The sequence below is a fragment of the Ipomoea nil genome, unplaced genomic scaffold (assembly GCF_001879475.1).
Source record: "Ipomoea nil cultivar Tokyo-kokei standard unplaced genomic scaffold, Asagao_1.1 scaffold3069, whole genome shotgun sequence".
Taxonomy (NCBI): Eukaryota; Viridiplantae; Streptophyta; class Magnoliopsida; order Solanales; family Convolvulaceae; genus Ipomoea; species Ipomoea nil.
The window spans coordinates 9,264,380-9,281,347 of record NW_017619497.1 but is presented as its reverse complement, the minus strand read 5'-3'; the positions used below and the strand labels follow the sequence as shown (position 1 = coordinate 9,281,347).

Below are 16,968 nucleotides of genomic sequence, written 5' to 3'. Positions count from 1 at the left end.
CCGCCAATCTTAATGGCGTGATCTTGAACTGCAGTGGCTGGAACTTTAGACAGATCTCTTAAAATTCCCTGTAAAACGCAATAATCATAAGAAAAGGTAAGTTATGGTTCAATGATGAAGAAGAACATTATATGTCACATTGTTAGAGCAAAGTTATTATAATGTATAAGATTTTCAAGGAGACTGTAGACCTTGTTGGCCCACTTGAGTCCACATGCATTGCAAAGTGACCTCGGGCCAGCTGGTCCACGGCGCATCATTGGTGTAGCTTTGGAACTAATTCCACAATGTCTACAACTGTTGAAAAGAATATGGAAAAAATGCAATTAAATCAGAGCGTGAAAGTTAGATGAATTGAACTTCAAAGACGGAAGATATATGAACATTCCAGAAGCTAGAAAGCCAGAACTCACAATATTTCCTGATCTTCTTGTCCAGAAACTGAGTTGCAATCTGCAGATGATGAACCTGCTTCATCAGATACCGACTTGGTAGATGTAAATTGACCCTTCTTACGTTGCATCCTGTCAAAGAATACAATGTATATAGATAATTAAGGCAATTGCTATCATGGCAAAATTATATCGAAGAATAGCACGCAATGAGGGAGCGCTAGTGGAAGAAGAAAGAATCGAAGGAGAGAACAACAAGGCAGAAATTGTATACTGAATAGTATGTTATCCCAACTTCCTAACAAGCAACAGAAGAACAAGAAGAAAGAATATCATTTCGTGTAACCTCAGTGCAACTTCCTTCCTCACAGTATAGCGAATCTTTTTATCAAAACAACGTTCTTTCCTCTTCTCCCTAAAGCGATCCAAAAAAGCAGCCCTTTGATGCTGACTCAACCTTCCAGGATATTCACCCACACCCTACAGAAATGGTAGTATGAAATTACGAAACCACTAACAAACGACAGTAACAGAAAAAAAACTTCAAATTATAGTTGATTTAAGTCTCACAGAAGAATACCCTTTGACTTTGGGATGGCACTCCAACAGTGGGAATAGCAGAGGGCACTTCATATCCACCCAACAGCAACAGCACTGCCTGAACCTGAAAATTTGATCAATCAAGAAAAAATTCTCACCTCTGAAAAGCAAGCACATTTAACCAATTCCATAAACCCTAAAATCCACATTGACAAGAATCACAAAGTGACAGACACTCATACTTTCCCTAATTCATTGAGTGCACATACAAAAGCTAATTGCAAGCCAAAAATCAAATCCCCCCACCCCCAATAACTCTCAGTTCATCATCAAAATGCACATTGAAAATACAAGTATACAACCTAATTTTCCAGGTAAACCAGTAATAATCTCAATTGGGAACGCAGAGAAAGTAAAATTGTGAATTATTTATTCAATCTCAATTCGAAAGCACAAATAAGAGCAATGCTCAAATGCATGAAACAGTAGTATAAACACATACACTTCACAAAGATGATACCTTTTCAGGTGAAACGGCATCGAATACATAGACTTCACCCTGAAACGACAGGGTAAGCTGATCAGCCCCACCCCCGGCAGTAGGATGAACAACAATCTCCGACCCTCCGGGAGCATAGAGAGCGCGAGGGGAAACGCTGTCCACGCCATTCATCGGCGCTGCAGCGTCCATGGAGCCGTTGTGAAGAGCCTGGGAGTGAGAGTGTGGTTCGAATTGGACGTGAGGAGAAGCCTCATCAATCGAGTCCTCGCCGCCACACCCATCGGCGCCGGAGTCGTCGTTGTCTTCCTCCTCGTCGGCGATCTGAGGGTGGTGCTGCTCCGCGTCTTGGTGTAGTACAGCGGTGCTAAGCGGTGTCCCCATTCCATACATCGTCGCTCTATGATTCGTCTCTGCCAATCTCTCACGATTTATCACTGTATCAATTTATATTTTAGCATATCCAAACAGCCCCTCTTCTCAGACTCAAACACCGACCCTGATTTCACATAAATTTACCAGATTGCCACTGTAAAATGGAGCTTTACGCAAGTTCCCTAAAGCTGAGGGGCCTTTCCGCAAAGAAAACAATCTTAATTCGTGTATATATACTAGACTAGACAACAACATATCCGATAGGGAAGAGAGATAATCTGCAATTCTGCGTCAGAAACAGACACCAGACGGGGACCATGAACGTGGAGGAAGAAGTTGAAAGGCTGAGAGAAGAGATCAAGCGCCTGGGAAAAGAACAAGATGATGGGTCTTACAAGGTACCCAAATACAATTCTTGGAAAATTAACATCCTACAAAATAGGAAACTATTGTATCTGTAATCTGTATCTACGTTTTTGCTTCGACCAAGATCTAGATTTATCAGATCCATTTGTTCGTCCGAGTTCCTGATTTGTTTCTTCCATATGTTTGCGAGATTTTATCTGCATTTTCTTATTGATTCATGCAAGCAATATCAATCTGCGTATTTAGGTGTGGAAATGATAAATCCATAAATTGGCTCTGGATTGTTAAATTCAAAGAGTTTAAGGTTAAAAGATTATGCTTTTGGCTTCTGGGAGATGGCAGACCTATGGGACTTGATATTCTTGTGGAAATTGTGGAATCTAATCATTAAAGATCTGTTTTTTTTTTAGACAATGAATGGAAACTTGGAAAGATGATTCTGATGCATACTATGTTGTATGTTTTCTGTCATTTAAGGTAACATTTGGGGTGCTGTTTAATGATGATCAATGTGCCAACATCTTTGAGGCACTGGTTGGGACATTGAGAGCTGCCAAGAAACGCAAAGTGGTAGCATATGATGGTGAGCTGCTACTGCAGGGTGTTCATGACAATGTGGAAATTACTCTCAAACCCACACCTGCTGCTTAGAGTTGTTAAGCCATGGAAGGGGTTTGAGTTCTTGCATTATCGTCGTGTGTACCACGCTGTTTTATCCTTGTGAGCACTGGATTTTCAGCCATGGCTGAGATGTTGGTAGTAGTGTTGAGCTGTTGTGAGAAAGTGATGTAACTTTTGAGCACTGCATTTTGTTTGTTTGTGGAAGTTAAGCTTTGTTTCTGCCCTGTTTTCCTGTAATGATGTTTGCCTAAGTGGAAAAATGGAAGCAGAAAAAGACTTTGAAACAGAAACAGTTCACTTGTAACATACATATGATTAAGAACAGAACTTGCAGAGGTTTTCAAGATAAAGAACAGACTCATAAATAAATCATAACTCTATGGTCTTCACAAGTTGGTAAAACCAAAAATTAGAACACTCTAAGCCTGGATATAAGAACAACCAAAGCTATCTCATTTTGAAATAGGGAGATGTAATTTCAATCCTGTATATGACAAAAGACACTGAATAGCACATCAAATGTTAGCTTTAGAGCTTGACAGGAAAAGGGAAAAAAAAAAAAAAAAAAAAAAAAAAAAAAAAAAAAAAAAAGATATGATCTTGGCACGATGAAAGCCTTAGCTTAATTGCATTGTGTATTCCGGAGGAAGTGTTTTGCTGCTGCTATATCCCTTTGGGCATGATAAACTATCCAAAAATGGGTTCATGGTGAGGTTAAAAACTGCCAGGGAGTTATCACGGAGATCCATTAATTATAAATGCTTGAAGGAGGCTCTGAGCGGTTTGAGTTTCGTCAGGAGTTCCAGAGATCACAATAGTCCGGTCAGTAGTTCCAGGATGTGGCTCACGCATCGTCACCTTTGCCCCAGAAATCTGGCTCAAATACAGCAAGGCAAAGTTGTTAGATGACCTTAAATGGCGTTAGCAACTACTGTAAAATACGTGCATCGAAGTTATGCTCTAGTATGGTTATATTATTCAACCATGAGTTAAGAGCCAAAACAACAGAATTCTAGCATTAAGGTTTTATTCCCATGGTTTTAGTGCCTTGTGCATAATTGAGGACCTAAGCAGCAGAACTCATAAGCTAAACAATTACTTAGAAGTTAGAACACGATAGCAATTATACAATGTAACTTCTTCCTCAAGAGATAGTAAACTAAACCTGTCTCAGACGTTCCAAATTGTTGCCATTCTCCCCATAAACCGACCCAATAACATTTTCAGGAACCACGATCTCCACAGTTGTATTTGTCACAATGGCAGACCTGTTCCAAAGTGAAACCAGAACTAAATAGGTGATGATGTTAAAGACCTAATAGTTACTCACTTTTTAGTTGCTTTCATTACCCTTTCTCCAGATTCTTACTGATCATAATACAGATGACTTCCAACAGAAGTCATTTAAAAGAATGGCCGTTCTTGTGTATAAGAGATAGAGAAAGCATAAAAAATAGATCCTTAATAGGAATGTGTTTTACCAACCTGCCAAGCTCCAAACCACCTTTAGCTGAAATTGATCCTCTGCCTAAATTGGTAGTGCCTCTCTGATTCATTCCAATTTGTGACTAAAATCAAAAGAATCACCGAGGATGGGAAGATTAATCCAATAGAGATGCAGGTAGCAAAAGAGGAAAATGCAGAACTAAAGATCACCTGCGATTGCCAAAGACTTTGTGACCGCAGACCATCCATGTTGTGAGAAATTCCGAGATCTCCCATGCTTTGTACTAAGTCAGAAGGGGGATTAGTAACACTAGAGGCACCAGAAGAGTGATTGAATCCAGGACCGGGAGGACCATTCTTAAATCTGCCATAGGGAGTATTCTCAGTTGTTAAGGTGGAACTGCCAAAACCAACATTATTTGACGATTTCACTTGCAATAGGTTATTGCGCAGCTTATCAGTGACACTACATAAAGCATCTCTAACATTTACGATTTCACCTGTAATCTAACAAAAGAAAGCCATAAGTTCCAAGTGCCAAATTATTTCCAGGCTAACTCATGAACAAAAGATAACCTTGAAAACAATTTGTAATCTACACAAGTCTACCTTTCATACATAACTCATAACAGGTAATTGATTTGCATATAACCCAAGTGAAACCTTTGAACAATTTAAGCAGGTAGTGTTTTCTTAAGAAAGAGACATTTTCCAGAAGCGGAATCTCAACATTAACTATTGTTGTTTATGTTTTATAGTCCAGACTTAGACAATAATGTCCACAAAAAGGATTAGGTATAATGGAAGGTCAGTAGTGTGAGAAATCTGACCACAGAGCTAGTGCATGTGAACAAAGTATCTGACAACTAAACAGATGCTTTAAACACAATAAAAAGTACATTATATGGCAGGCATCTCATAGAAATAATTAAAATAGCAGCAACATGACACTGAAGAAAAGAATTTAAACTCCGCGGAATCATAATCACACCTCTACTACTTCATCGTTCTCTGAAGCACACTTTGGAACTTGGTCACCCCTATGTATTATTATGCGGGCACCAGTCATCTTTCTCATCTCTGCTATTATCGAACCTCCTTTTCCCAATAAACACCCAGCTTGATTTGGTTGTACTATAAGTCGAGCTGAAATAAATGACCCTTTTGAAAATAAATTTGATCCCTTCTCAGAGTTGATGGCCGCAAGTTTATTGAAAACAACAAGAATAGCACGTTGCGCTGGGGATTGATGTGATTCTAAATTCTATTAAAAACACCCAAAAAAAACAAAAAACAAAAAAAAAAAAAAAAAAACAACTGAGCAACCTGGTATGTTGTACAGAAAAGAATCAGAAGCAAATACACGGTTGTATTCAGTCAAACCTCAAATGCAGTAATGGTTATCAATCGCTCATAACACTCTGCAACGATTGGCCCAACCCTGATAGCTGCACCTGTTTCGTGTTCAAGAGCCTTAACAATTGTTCCTGCCTTGCCAATTATAACCCCTACTTTATCAGCAAGACAGAGAATTTTGAAAGTAACCTCTTGCTTTGACATCTTTGACTCAAAGTTGGAAGAACTATCAGCTCCTTGTGAGAAAAAGTGACCAACTGAGTGGGAAGAGGTAGGGCTTGTGGGAACAGTAGGCAGCATTGAACTGCTTTGTTCAGGTAAATCAACTTGCGGTTCATGCAATGCTTCTTGAGAAATATCACCAACCCGGTTGTCACTAATTGTTGCTCTCTCGGGTTGCATACCATCTTGAAGCTTGGAAGTGACAGCAATGAGTGCTTTCTTCACACCCAGAATTTCACCTTCAATCTGCCATGACAACAACATATTCTTGCGTTAGAAAACAGGTGAAAATTCTCCATAAAGCAACACCAAAGGAACATTCTTTTCTTGGTAAGAACTATAACCATCACAAATAAGTAAACATTTCCCTTCATATTATATTGAAGAAACTTTGCATAACTAGATACTTACAACACACTTCCTAATTAGATCTAAGTTGCAGTTAATTTTCCAATACTCAAGAATGAAAAAGCCAGCTAATTTATTCATATAAAAGTTCATGTATATCAACTAGCATGTACTAACTACTAAGTACTCTTTACCTATGAATACCAAATGTAGCAATAAAAGATTTCCCCCAAAATTAAATCTTTTACCTAATTCCAAACTGAATTGAAGATAACAACCAACCAAATCCAAAAATAAAAAACCTCTCACCTCCACCACTTTGTCCCCCGGCAACGTGCAAGCCGGCAGATTTTCCGATGTTATGACCTTAATTCTACAGCCGGTTTCCTTCCTTATCAAATCAACAACCATCCCACCTTTGCCGATCACCGACCCTACCTGATTAACCTTTGCAAGGAGTCTACACGAAACTAAACTTCCGGTGCCCAATACCATCCCGACGCTCTCCGCCGTCACTTCAATCACTCTCTCAAAAACCCTAACCACGGCTTCCTGCGCCGCCGAGACTTCGAATTCCTCACTGCCATCCGTTCTCTCTTCTTCTACTTCTTCTTCTTCGTTCCTAGTGGCGCAAAATTTAATCTTCCTGTTGACCAAGGGCGAAGCTATGACGACAATGACCCGGTGCTCGTCCGAGTTGTTGCCGGAGTCCTCGACCCGAATCTTGGCGGTGGTATCCTGCTGAAGCTGCTTGATGATGCATCCGGACTTGCCAATAACACCGCCGACGCGGGAGGCGTGGCAGAGGAGGCGGAAGGCGACATTGCCCGCCGGCACATAGAAGGGACGACTGGGCGGCCTGTAGCTTTTGTAGCCGCCGCCGCCGTTTGCGTGAGAGCTGAAATCTTGCATTATCAATGTGGCGGCAGATTATCTTCCCTCCCCGGTCAAAAGAGATTTATTACATCCGGAGAGACGCTTTCGGACCAAAACGGAAGGCTATAGCGCAAAATTTTTGCCTGTTCCGAGGGTTAGCCTGTAGGGCCAGTCCAACACAACACAAGTATGTTTGGGTTTTTTTTATTCTCCATACATCTTATAAAATATTATACATATATCTAATTTGTTTTGAATCATTTTATAAATATTACACGTATATCAAAAGATAATCTTATGATTGGTATTGGTGACCAAGCACTCGAGTTGGTTAAGATGTTGTAAAAAAATTTAAGAATCAATTAAGATATTACGAAAAAGTATAAGAACGGATTAGAGTGGAAGCACTTATAAACACTGTTGCAAAAATCGCGCATAGACGCTAGGCAGTCGGTCACCTTGGTGCTCTAGGTGCCCGTCTAGGCGCTTTAGACGCCCTAGGCAGTCCTTAGGCGATTTTTTCAACCTTGCTTATAGAGGCAATTGTATGTTAGATTCACTTTCCTTATTAAATTTCTTTCGTGTTAGGAATTTAGTTTCCTTTATTTAGTCGAGTGTTGAGCTTTGTAATTTTCTTTCATATTAGTTTCCCTTTGCATTATTAAGTGTCTGACTAGTTTTATGTGTAGTTTTACCAATAGTCGCAAGGTGACACACCTCCGGGGGAATGAAGATGGTCGAAGGTTGATCAAATTTCATAATGAGAGTTTTTGGTAAATAGCTGTTAGCTGATTGAGTTAATAGGTTTGATTAATTAATATCATTAGCTGATTGTAAAAAAAGAGTATTTGATAAATTAGCAACAAAATGACTTTCTCAAAAAATTGATCGAAAAATCTGCATTGAACAGTTTTTTAAATTTTAACATTTTAGTACAATAAGCTATTACAAAAAGCTAAATAATCAAACACTCTTATCGATTGTTTAACATGGTCAAGCAACTAATAGTGGGCAAATAAACTAAAATTGACTATGTTATCAAATAGGGTAAATGTAAAACACTTCATTTAGTACTTTCCATTTCAAAGCTATGAATTGCAGAATACAAATTTCTGAATCTTTCACCTTATTACTATGTACATTAAGTACATCTCATTTCTTGAAGCAATCAAGAATTGAAGTTCCACAACATTGCAAATTCTGGGAGAGAATTGAAACAGCCCATTGTAACCTAAAAACACATGAAGGCCACCATAGCCTTAGACTTCATAGCCTGGATTCACTTTCTGCTGTACATCTCCATAGCTCTCTAGCTCTGCAATGTCATCTGGACTCCCCAGAAACAAAGGCAGTCTTTGGTGTAGCTTGACTGGCTGGATAGATAGAATTCGGGTTTTGCCATCCGAGCCTCTTCCCCCGGCTTGCTCTGCTAGGAAACTCAGCGGGTTTGCTTCGTACACCAGACGCAGATGGTCCCTTGGGTTCATTGCCACTCCGCCATATAAAAGAGTCCGGTGAAAATCAGCAACGAGGGAGCATATATAGCGGGCTGAGTATTTCTTAGGATACTTACCCTTGCCTTGTCTTACGGTGTCAATATATTGCCTTAAACCCTCAGGCCAGTCAAAATATCGAGCATCATTGACAGAATAAATTTGTCCTGACATTACACAGATAAGCAACATAAATACTACAATCGAAGGAATTGTAGTTACAAGTATGGCAATTTTGCGTTATCAAACCAAACATTGGTACCTCGAGGGGGGATTCTAATGTTTGGATGTGTGAGTATGAAGTCTCCCGTCGAATGGTCAAGTGTGAATGCATGAGCTCCCGATCCAAAACTCGTGCAGAATATTGTGGCTGATGAGTACAGAACATAAGCAGCAGATACAAGCTTAGTTCCACTCTGGAGGCAGTTCATCGAAGCCTTCTCCTCCACAGGCAAATGATCAAGTTCTGGGAGGCGGTGATAGATCCCGAAGATTGTCCCTGTGGGAATGGAAGCATCGATATTTCTTGAACCATCCAAGGGATCCAACACCACCACAAATGGGGCATTGTCAGATATCCACACTGGACCATCATCTTCTTCAGAAGCCATCACTGCAACCTTCCCAGAATTTTGCAGAGAAGACAAAATAATCTCGTTCTGGGAATAGAGAACAAAAGCATGAATCAATATCATTGGATGTTCTCAGACCATTGCAAGAACAACCAGAAATTGGATTCACTTACAAAGAGCAATTTCCCAGCTTAAATTGGCAATAACTAATCTACTCAGAGTCGAACTTATAACTTTGTACTTACAACCTAACCAAATTGGCTGGTTGTCCCCAATTATACAATATTATTACAACAGAAAACTGCAAATGTGAAAATTCTAATGCTCAATAACAATCAGACATCAAACTCACAGAATTTCACCAAAGCAATAATATAGTAAGGAACATGAGCAAAAAAGGTGAAATCTTGAAACAAAGTTAAGAATTGTGCTGAGACACACCGAAACAATATCAAGAGGCTTGGGCTTATCTCTACCAGATGCAGAACCATCACCACCGCCGCCGGCGACTATGTTTTTTCCGAGGTTAGAGTTGAAAGGGGAGGCAACAAGAGCAGAAATCCTCTTACAGGCATACTCCAAATGACCAAACAACACCGCCAAGTCATCACCCACATTGTACCCCTTAGGACCCATGCACTCCATCAGCGTGGAAACTCCACCGTCCTCAGAACCCACTGAACCGCCGCCGGAGGTCGCGCCAATTCCCAATTTTGAACCGACCCTGAGCCTGAGAAGTGGAGGAGAAGCCATGGCTTTTCTGGGTAGTACTCCAAGATTGGATTTTGGAGGGAAATTAAGAGGCTTTGGCGGGAAAAAGTAGGTTCCCGGAGCGAAACACGGGTAGGCGGCGGGGGCGGCGTTCAACTGTACAGCGGGTGATAGCATCTCTATATGGTGAGGAAATTTGCTTCATCTGTGAACAGTGTTCAACCTTCCGCAGAGTTGAGCGGTGATTTTTTTTTTTTTTTTTTTTAAAGGTATGACAATGAAATTTGCTGTTATTATTTGTGGGTTAATTTTATAATCTTAGTATGCGTTTAAAATTTTAGAAAATGATTTTTTTGAATTTCCAATGTTTGGTTAGAGGGTGGAAATAAAAGTAAATGAAAAGGGGTGTAATTAATAGAAAATAGATGGAATTTTTTTAAAAATGATTTGCTTTTTATTTTGTAGAAATTATTTATTGTGAGCAGCCAATAATCACTCACCACCATTATCACCACTATCATCACTACCATCATATAATTTGTCATAAGTTACGGAATTTTACAATTATTATTATATGAATCATACTATTAAATAATGTGTATTCAGTACAAAAATAATGTATTTTTAGTATATTTAAAATGTACATTATATTTAAGAAAAATATATTATTTGAATACTAAAAATATATTATTTTGTATAATGTATATTTCATACACAAATAATATACATTTAATATATTGAAAATGTACTTTTTGTTATCGTGCAGTAATAATTTGCGGAATTCTTGATGACAGACTTTTTTTTTCTTGTTATTTCTTGGGCTTCTGCAATTGTAAGCCCAATAAGAAGTGTTAAAGCCCAGTTTTAAACCAATTGCGGGCTTTAGGCTTTAGCAAAGCTATATAGCTCAAAAACGCTCTGCCGGAATTACGTTGGCCGAACATTTGTGAGTATCCGTTTGGTTTCTCGCAGCCAGTCCTGCGGCGGCGACCGGCGGTCTTCTCCCTCCATTTTTGGCTTCTTAAAACCTCTTTCGTTTATTATTAAGCACTTAATATGGAGGTCCACCTTGCTGATTGAATCCAAACGCTGCATAAATCAGTGGAAGTTTGTTGGAGTTTGGAAGTGATTGCAGGCAAGGTGTTCGACGAAAGGCTTTATACGAAAAATCCCCAAATGCTTGTGTTCTTCTGGGCCTGTACATTGATAAACTCATAAAAGGAACAAAAGATACGATCTTTTTCAGAGTTGCAATGGTCGGAAAGCCGGGATTTTCGTTTGCTAGGATGCTCCTACCCGCTGGCGAAGGCAATGGCTGCAACCAGAGACAGTTTTTCTTCTTTTTCTATAACCATAGCTTGGGGTCTTCTGCCGGGAATAGCTACTCTACTACTGCTAAAGTGGCCGCGGAAGAAGCCGGTGATCGGACGGCGGACCGTTTCTTGGTGAACTATCTCAAGGACTCCCTCAACTTCTCCAGAGATGACGCCATCTCCACTGCCGCAAAGGTAACCAAATTCAAATCTGAAACAAAACCCGCCATAGTTGTGAATTATCTGCAACAGATAGGTATGGAGCCAACCCATATCAGGGCTGCAGTTTCCAGGTTTCCGAAATTGCTATTCAGTGACCCTGAGAAAACCCTTAATCCCAAAATTCAGTGCCTTCAAGAACTCGGGATGTCCGGGCCAGACCTTGTCAGTTTTATTACTAGGGATGCTTCCTTTCTTTCTAGAGGATTAGAGACTCATTTGAGACCTGCATTACATTTTCTCAAAGAAGCAGCAGGTAGTAACCTTAATGCCTTGAGAGCTTTAAAGAGGTCTGGTTGGTTGCTTTCGTATGGTAGTTACAAAACAATGGAAGAGAACGTACAGGTGCTGCGAAACTTGGGGTTTCCAGATGAGAAAATCCAACAGTTTGTAATGGCAAGACCAAGTTATTTGACAAACAAGTCTGGTTGGATTGACAAGATTCTGAATAGAGTGGAAAAGGAGTTTGGGATTCCTCGAGGCTCCCCAATGTTTTACAGTGGAGTGTTTGTCGCGACTGCGCTGAGTACAGCAACTGTGGACAGGAAACTTGAAATCTTGAGGAGCTTTGGGTGGTCGAATTCAGAAATTTCTACCATGGTGCAAAAACAACCTCATTCTTTAACTGTATCAGAGGATAGGTTGAAAAGGGTACTGAATTTTTTAATGAAGGAACTCGGCTATAGCTCCCATTACTTGGCTTTTCGCCCCATGTTTCTAATGTCTAGTTTGGAGAAGAAGACCATCCCTAGGAGTCAAGTGTTGAAGATTCTTAAAGACAATCACCTGAGAGCATGCTCACTCTTTACCGCAATATCATTGACTGAATCAAAGTTTTCTAAAGATTATCTGCTACCCTACAAGGATAAGCTGCCTGAAATGTATCAAAGATACATAACAATTATGGAGATGTAGAACATGCAGTCATTTGTTCATCAATGCTATCCTCTTCTTTCCATATTAATACTGTAGTTGTTCTAAGTTTTGTGGGGATTGATTGGATTTGCTGAAATGCTCTTCATAATTGATGAATCATGAAAGATGTGCAGAGATTCCGTTCTTTCTTTAATTCAAGGCATAAAGCAGGGACAGTGTTGATACAATCTGATCATTAGTTGGACTTGGCCTGCAGTATGGTCATTATATATTGTACTTTAAGTTCATTGTTGATTTTGGTTTTAAGAAAATTCATTTCTCGGACAGGATCATACTATGACTAGTTAGTTTCTATTAAGTTTTTTACTTTTCCTTATACTGATGAATTTGCAGATCTTCTGTCTGGGCCTTGGGTTGTCTAGTTATCATGTACTGGTATTCAAAACCATAATTTTCTTAAAAAATGATGATTTCTAAGGGCATCTCTAATGAGGGAGAAAGCTCTCATGTAAGCAAAAAGAAATTACGACGGGAGGAGAGAGAGACAATGTGTGACAACAATTAAACAACTCAATCTAATGTGACAAATTGAGGAAAAAAAATCCAAGACTAATGATAAGAAAATTCAAATTAATGTATTAATCTCTAAGAATTTACTCGTCTTCATGTATTAGTCATCAAAAATATCTTGGAAAGAAGTACATATGGGGGCAGCTGTAGAGGAAAGTCAATATTTTGCTGCCATGATTATCACAGAAGTGAAATGTCAAATGTCACCATACGTCAGGCTCAATTATTATGGAGGGGCATATATATATATAGGTTATATATTGCAGCAGGACATACCAGAAACCATATCCTTAAATCAGAAAGTTTGTTGATAAGATGGTACTAAAGACAATTGATCTGATTAAGAATGAAATTCCTCTAAATGAGGAATCAGTGGTTATATCAGAGGCTGCCAAGACTGGTCTAGTTCTTGTAGATATCATCAATGGCTTCTGCACTGTTGGAGCTGGAAATCTGGTACAGTTCTTGAAACTCCTTGTGCTCTGTTTTTCTGTAATGGTGGATTATAATTTGTGGGGTTTTCTTTTCTTTTCATTGCTCTTTGAACTTTCAGGCTCCAAGAGAACCCAACAGGCAGATTTCAGAAATGATTGATGAATCTGCTAGGCTGGCAAGGTTGTTCTGTGAAAAGGGTTGGCCTGTTCTTGCCTTTCTTGATTCACACAGTCCTGACAAGCTTGAACACCCTTATCCTCCTCACTGCATCTCTGGCTCTGATGAATCCAATCTTGTTCCTGGTACCTTGCTATTACTACACTAGATTCTTGTCCTTGAATGAGAGAGAGGTATAAGCTTATAGCTGTATGGTTGGTTTTCGACGAAATTGGTTAATTTGCAGCTCTGAGATGGCTAGAGAATGAACCAAATGTGAGGATCAGGCACAAAGATTGCTATGATGGCTACATCGGATCAGCTGAGGAAGACGGCTCTAACGCTTTTGTTGATTGGGTAAAAGACAACAAGATTCAAGTTGTAAGTGTTTTTCACTTTTTCCTACTCCTTCAAAAGTCACCCAAATTGTGGTAGAATGATCAAGTGTTGCTGTTCATGTCTAGTTACTGGTGGTTGGAGTTTGCACAGACATTTGTGTTCTGGATTTTGTTTGCTCAACCATATCGGCTAGAAACCGAGGTTTTCTTGATCCTTTGGAGGATGTTGTTGTTTGCTCAAAGGGATGTGCCACTTTTGACTTCCCACCCTCCATGGCAAACAACACCAAAGATATCATGCCTCATCCCCAGGAGCTCATGCATCACATGGGACTTTACATGGCCAAACAAAGAGGAGCAAAGATAGCTAAAGATGTATCTATTTCTCAAGTTTGAACTAAAGATCATGTGATCTAGGAAAAAGGGTTTTCTTTATTCAACCAAAGTACTGTAGTTTAATGTACTAGAATACATTCTAGTATGTATTTCATCCAAATAATGCAGAACAAACAGATAGTTCAATGGCCATTCTTTTCTTAGTTTCTAAGACCTGCCATGATAACTCAAGAGGCATTCTTATGTAACAAGGGATCGGAGATGACTTGTGGCTCGAAATCTGGTTTTACATAGCGAGAAAGCAAGTCTGCATACATCTCGTATCGTGCAGTCATCCTGAATCCCCACTTGTCCTTGAGTTGTCTGCAGAGGTTAAGATCCATGTCTGATATGATCAACCCGTCTCTGTAACGGGATAAAGATGGCGTGCACGAAGCATCTGGTGACGAGAAATGGCTGGAACCATAGAAATGCCCAAAATCCGTGTGCTCGGGCTTCCCATCTCCAGATGTGAATGCATTGGGGAAAACTTCGGTTCCAACTCGATTTATTGAAGCTACAAAGTAACTATTTGCTATTGCTGCATTACGAGCCTGCAAAATCATAGCAGAAAGAAAAACATTGAATTAGATTCAGCCAGCCCATGATGAACCTTAAAGCACTATACCATGATGAATGAACATTAAACTAAAACTACCACGAGAATTAAGGGTACCTCGATGGGCCACATTGGTTCACTGAGCTCACCGACAGTAGCTGAAGGGTTGAAAACAATCTCAGCTCCATTTAGCCCGAAAGCTAACCAGTTGAGAGGATGATGCCTTCCATAACATATATTAACACCAATCTTGCCATAAGCCGTCTCAAAGACAGGATGGCCAGTGTTTCCTTCCATGTAGTATGTACTCTCATTAAAGTCCCCGACTCTAGGTATATGATTCTGCAAATTGAGGAAAAATACTATGCCCCAATCAACGGCATGGGAGAAAGCATAGAGAACGTTAAAACCATACTTATATAAGTGTTACCTTCCGGTGTATTCCAATTATGTTACCATGATTTCCAATTACTACACACGTATTCCAGAGCGTCTCTCCATGTTTCACATCCCTCTCGAGAATGGGACTGATTATGACCATGTTATACTTCCTAGCAAACTCTTGAAGAAACAGCGTAGATTCTCCATCTACTGGCTCAGCAAATTCACACCATCTTTTCTCACGAGTACAGAATGCAAATGGCATCGTCCAGGCCTCCTGCACATGAGTTAAAAACGATGCACTGCTCAGGTTTCGAACATGGCCAATAATCAGAAACTGCCTAGTATCTCGACTTATAGACTCACTTGCAAACACAGGATATTTACTCCTGCAGTTCCAGCAGCATCGATGATGGGCTTCAACTTCTGAAATATGGCCCTCTTCTGTTCCAAGAAAGGCGCGGTTGTAGGAAGAGCAATAGAATTCTGAATGAGGCCAACCCTGACAATCCGAGGTTGTCTCAGTGACTCTTTGTCAGCATGAAACGAAAATGCCTGGTTTCCGATGAAACTCCAATCAATTTAAGTACAGAAAATAACAGATTCGGATAACCTTAAATTAGTCAGATTCCTAGGTTGATAACACTAATTAACTACCATTTGAAATGGAATACAAATACATAACAATATTCAATCATCAAATTCATGGTTCAAGCTTCCTCAGGGAGACTTTAATGTAAAGCAAAAACATAATTTCAATCAAAATAAGTAGTATGGGTGGGTGACACAGAGATCACCATTTGTGGGTGCTGACCTGAAGATCGAAGTCATGTTTTGCTGACAGAGCTTTGGCAGGCTCAGGAACTTCAATGGCCTCAACTGCTCTCCCACAATTTAGCCCAAGAAGCAAGCGGCTGACTTCCTGCAACCCAAAATTTTCGGCTGTCACCATAACCAGAAAAAAACAAATCTTTTCCAAAACTCCAGCACCCTCAAATCCACAATAAAGCGAAACAAATGAAAAAAAAAAAAAAAAAAGATCGGATTTTTATCATAAAGAACAAATACAATCCTAAAGGGGGGTAAGCACTAATCACAATTTCCTCAATTTTCCATTTTCATATCAAGAAAATCGAGAAAATCAACAGATGTGATTCATATAAAAGAAAAAAAAAAAAAAAAAAAAAAGTAAAAAATGAGTGGAAGTGATGGTTGAAGAAATTGTGACCTGAAAGAGTTGGGGGGTGAGGGAAGCTTGAAGGAGGCGATGAAGAGAGTCGAAGCCACAGATGGAAGCGTTTTTGGAGGTCTCTGTTGTTGGTTGTGCATTACAGTTGCCTGATACATCGTTACTGTCCTCTTTCCTGTTCTCCATTTCTTCCTGCGCGATCAGTTCATCTCAATTCTCAGCTGGAGAAGATGAGGGTGACGGTCACGGAGTTGTATGTTGTTGAGTATGGAAGTAGTGCAGCTGTTGTGGGGCCTACCATCCTTTAATAGAATATTCACCTCACTGTTCCGATCCGATCATACGGATAATAATTCTTTCCAACTTATCATACGGGTAATAATTAATTACAAAATAATGGATGATTCCCGCAGCTGGCAATACCAACATGCCCCGCCGCCTGTTTTTATAAAGAGTTGTATACTTAAAAACTAAATGTACTCTTAAAATATATTTTTCTTTTAATGTTTACATTAAGAATTTATGAAAAAGAATAAAAGTTGTGAGTATAAAATACAATTTTATTAAATATTTTCTTTTAATAAATTAAGTTTCTTAATTTTATATGGTGATCGAATCTTTAACAAAAATATTTTAATATAAAGTTGTGTTACTTTGAGTCAATTCGGTATGAACAAAAATTAATTTAAATATAATACAGACTAAAAAACGTCTTTTATAGTTAGGGACCACGGCTTGAT

At 39.4% G+C, this 16,968-nt stretch overlaps 6 protein-coding genes across 6 annotated transcripts in view; 2 read left to right on the top strand and 4 right to left on the bottom strand.

The window, feature by feature from the left end:
* The window catches only part of LOC109165057 (GATA transcription factor 24-like), a 2,473-nt gene extending 567 nt beyond the window's left edge, over window positions 1-1,906 (bottom strand). The window contains exons 1-6 of the mRNA XM_019313663.1: window positions 1,453-1,906; window positions 973-1,056; window positions 739-872; window positions 414-524; window positions 192-297; window positions 1-68 (exon numbers count right to left, since the gene is read on the bottom strand). The exon at window positions 1-68 is cut by the window's left edge and continues 4 nt beyond it. Coding sequence (XP_019169208.1) covers window positions 1-68; window positions 192-297; window positions 414-524; window positions 739-872; window positions 973-1,056; window positions 1,453-1,824 — 875 coding nt within the window. The 5' untranslated portion in view covers window positions 1,825-1,906. The remainder of the gene's footprint in view (window positions 69-191; window positions 298-413; window positions 525-738; window positions 873-972; window positions 1,057-1,452) is intronic.
* Window positions 1,907-2,046: 140 nt separating this feature from the next.
* On the top strand, window positions 2,047-3,076 carry LOC109165064 (costars family protein). The gene is made up of 2 exons (XM_019313674.1): window positions 2,047-2,204; window positions 2,650-3,076. Exons 1-2 carry the CDS (start codon window positions 2,124-2,126, stop codon window positions 2,821-2,823), a joined length of 255 nt encoding a protein of 84 aa, XP_019169219.1. The 5' UTR covers window positions 2,047-2,123; the 3' UTR covers window positions 2,824-3,076.
* A 15-nt stretch (window positions 3,077-3,091) lies between these two features.
* Window positions 3,092-7,187, bottom strand: LOC109165052 (KH domain-containing protein HEN4). The gene is made up of 8 exons (XM_019313658.1): window positions 6,475-7,187; window positions 5,623-6,063; window positions 5,231-5,503; window positions 4,450-4,746; window positions 4,279-4,361; window positions 3,959-4,061; window positions 3,410-3,666; window positions 3,092-3,335 (listed from the first exon to the last, which is right to left on the bottom strand). The coding sequence occupies exons 1-7, from the start codon at window positions 7,075-7,077 to the stop codon at window positions 3,529-3,531; spliced, it is 1,938 nt and encodes a 645-aa protein (XP_019169203.1). The 5' UTR covers window positions 7,078-7,187; the 3' UTR covers window positions 3,092-3,335; window positions 3,410-3,528.
* An 897-nt stretch (window positions 7,188-8,084) lies between these two features.
* LOC109165056 (fructose-1,6-bisphosphatase class 1) lies at window positions 8,085-10,084 on the bottom strand. Its single transcript, XM_019313662.1, has 3 exons — window positions 9,548-10,084; window positions 8,797-9,193; window positions 8,085-8,701 (listed from the first exon to the last, which is right to left on the bottom strand). Exons 1-3 carry the CDS (start codon window positions 9,992-9,994, stop codon window positions 8,301-8,303), a joined length of 1,245 nt encoding a protein of 414 aa, XP_019169207.1. The 5' UTR covers window positions 9,995-10,084; the 3' UTR covers window positions 8,085-8,300.
* Window positions 10,085-13,077: 2,993 nt separating this feature from the next.
* Window positions 13,078-14,205, top strand: LOC109165059 (nicotinamidase 1-like). The gene is made up of 4 exons (XM_019313666.1): window positions 13,078-13,251; window positions 13,349-13,532; window positions 13,634-13,767; window positions 13,851-14,205. The coding sequence occupies exons 1-4, from the start codon at window positions 13,111-13,113 to the stop codon at window positions 14,118-14,120; spliced, it is 729 nt and encodes a 242-aa protein (XP_019169211.1). The 5' UTR covers window positions 13,078-13,110; the 3' UTR covers window positions 14,121-14,205.
* LOC109165055 (beta-ureidopropionase) lies at window positions 14,139-16,492 on the bottom strand. The gene is made up of 6 exons (XM_019313661.1): window positions 16,268-16,492; window positions 15,854-15,961; window positions 15,406-15,594; window positions 15,089-15,316; window positions 14,776-15,000; window positions 14,139-14,653 (listed from the first exon to the last, which is right to left on the bottom strand). The coding sequence occupies exons 1-6, from the start codon at window positions 16,412-16,414 to the stop codon at window positions 14,288-14,290; spliced, it is 1,263 nt and encodes a 420-aa protein (XP_019169206.1). The 5' UTR covers window positions 16,415-16,492; the 3' UTR covers window positions 14,139-14,287.
* Between the last annotated feature and the right edge of the window lie 476 nt (window positions 16,493-16,968).

Excerpts from the sequence above, each read along its gene's own strand:
- LOC109165064 (XM_019313674.1), top strand. The coding sequence starts at position 2,124 with ATGAACGTGGAGGAAGAAGTTGAAAGGCTGAGAGAAGAGATCAAGCGC. Across the intron at positions 2,205-2,649 it reads AAGATGATGGGTCTTACAAG|GTAACATTTGGGGTGCTGTT; the intron begins GTACCCAAATAC and ends CTGTCATTTAAG.
- LOC109165052 (XM_019313658.1), bottom strand. The coding sequence starts at position 7,077 with ATGCAAGATTTCAGCTCTCACGCAAACGGCGGCGGCGGCTACAAAAGC. Across the intron at positions 4,747-5,230 it reads AGAACGATGAAGTAGTAGAG|ATTACAGGTGAAATCGTAAA; the intron begins GTGTGATTATGA and ends TTCTTTTGTTAG. Across the intron at positions 4,062-4,278 it reads GGTGGTTTGGAGCTTGGCAG|GTCTGCCATTGTGACAAATA; the intron begins GTTGGTAAAACA and ends ACTTTGGAACAG.
- LOC109165056 (XM_019313662.1), bottom strand. The coding sequence starts at position 9,994 with ATGCTATCACCCGCTGTACAGTTGAACGCCGCCCCCGCCGCCTACCCG. Across the intron at positions 9,194-9,547 it reads AGCCTCTTGATATTGTTTCG|AACGAGATTATTTTGTCTTC; the intron begins GTGTGTCTCAGC and ends CTCTATTCCCAG. Across the intron at positions 8,702-8,796 it reads CATTAGAATCCCCCCTCGAG|GACAAATTTATTCTGTCAAT; the intron begins GTACCAATGTTT and ends GTGTAATGTCAG.
- LOC109165059 (XM_019313666.1), top strand. The coding sequence starts at position 13,111 with ATGGTACTAAAGACAATTGATCTGATTAAGAATGAAATTCCTCTAAAT. Across the intron at positions 13,252-13,348 it reads CTGTTGGAGCTGGAAATCTG|GCTCCAAGAGAACCCAACAG; the intron begins GTACAGTTCTTG and ends TTGAACTTTCAG. Across the intron at positions 13,533-13,633 it reads TGAATCCAATCTTGTTCCTG|CTCTGAGATGGCTAGAGAAT; the intron begins GTACCTTGCTAT and ends GTTAATTTGCAG.
- LOC109165055 (XM_019313661.1), bottom strand. The coding sequence starts at position 16,414 with ATGGAGAACAGGAAAGAGGACAGTAACGATGTATCAGGCAACTGTAAT. Across the intron at positions 15,001-15,088 it reads TAATTGGAATACACCGGAAG|AATCATATACCTAGAGTCGG; the intron begins GTAACACTTATA and ends CTCAATTTGCAG. Across the intron at positions 14,654-14,775 it reads AACCAATGTGGCCCATCGAG|GCTCGTAATGCAGCAATAGC; the intron begins GTACCCTTAATT and ends ATGATTTTGCAG.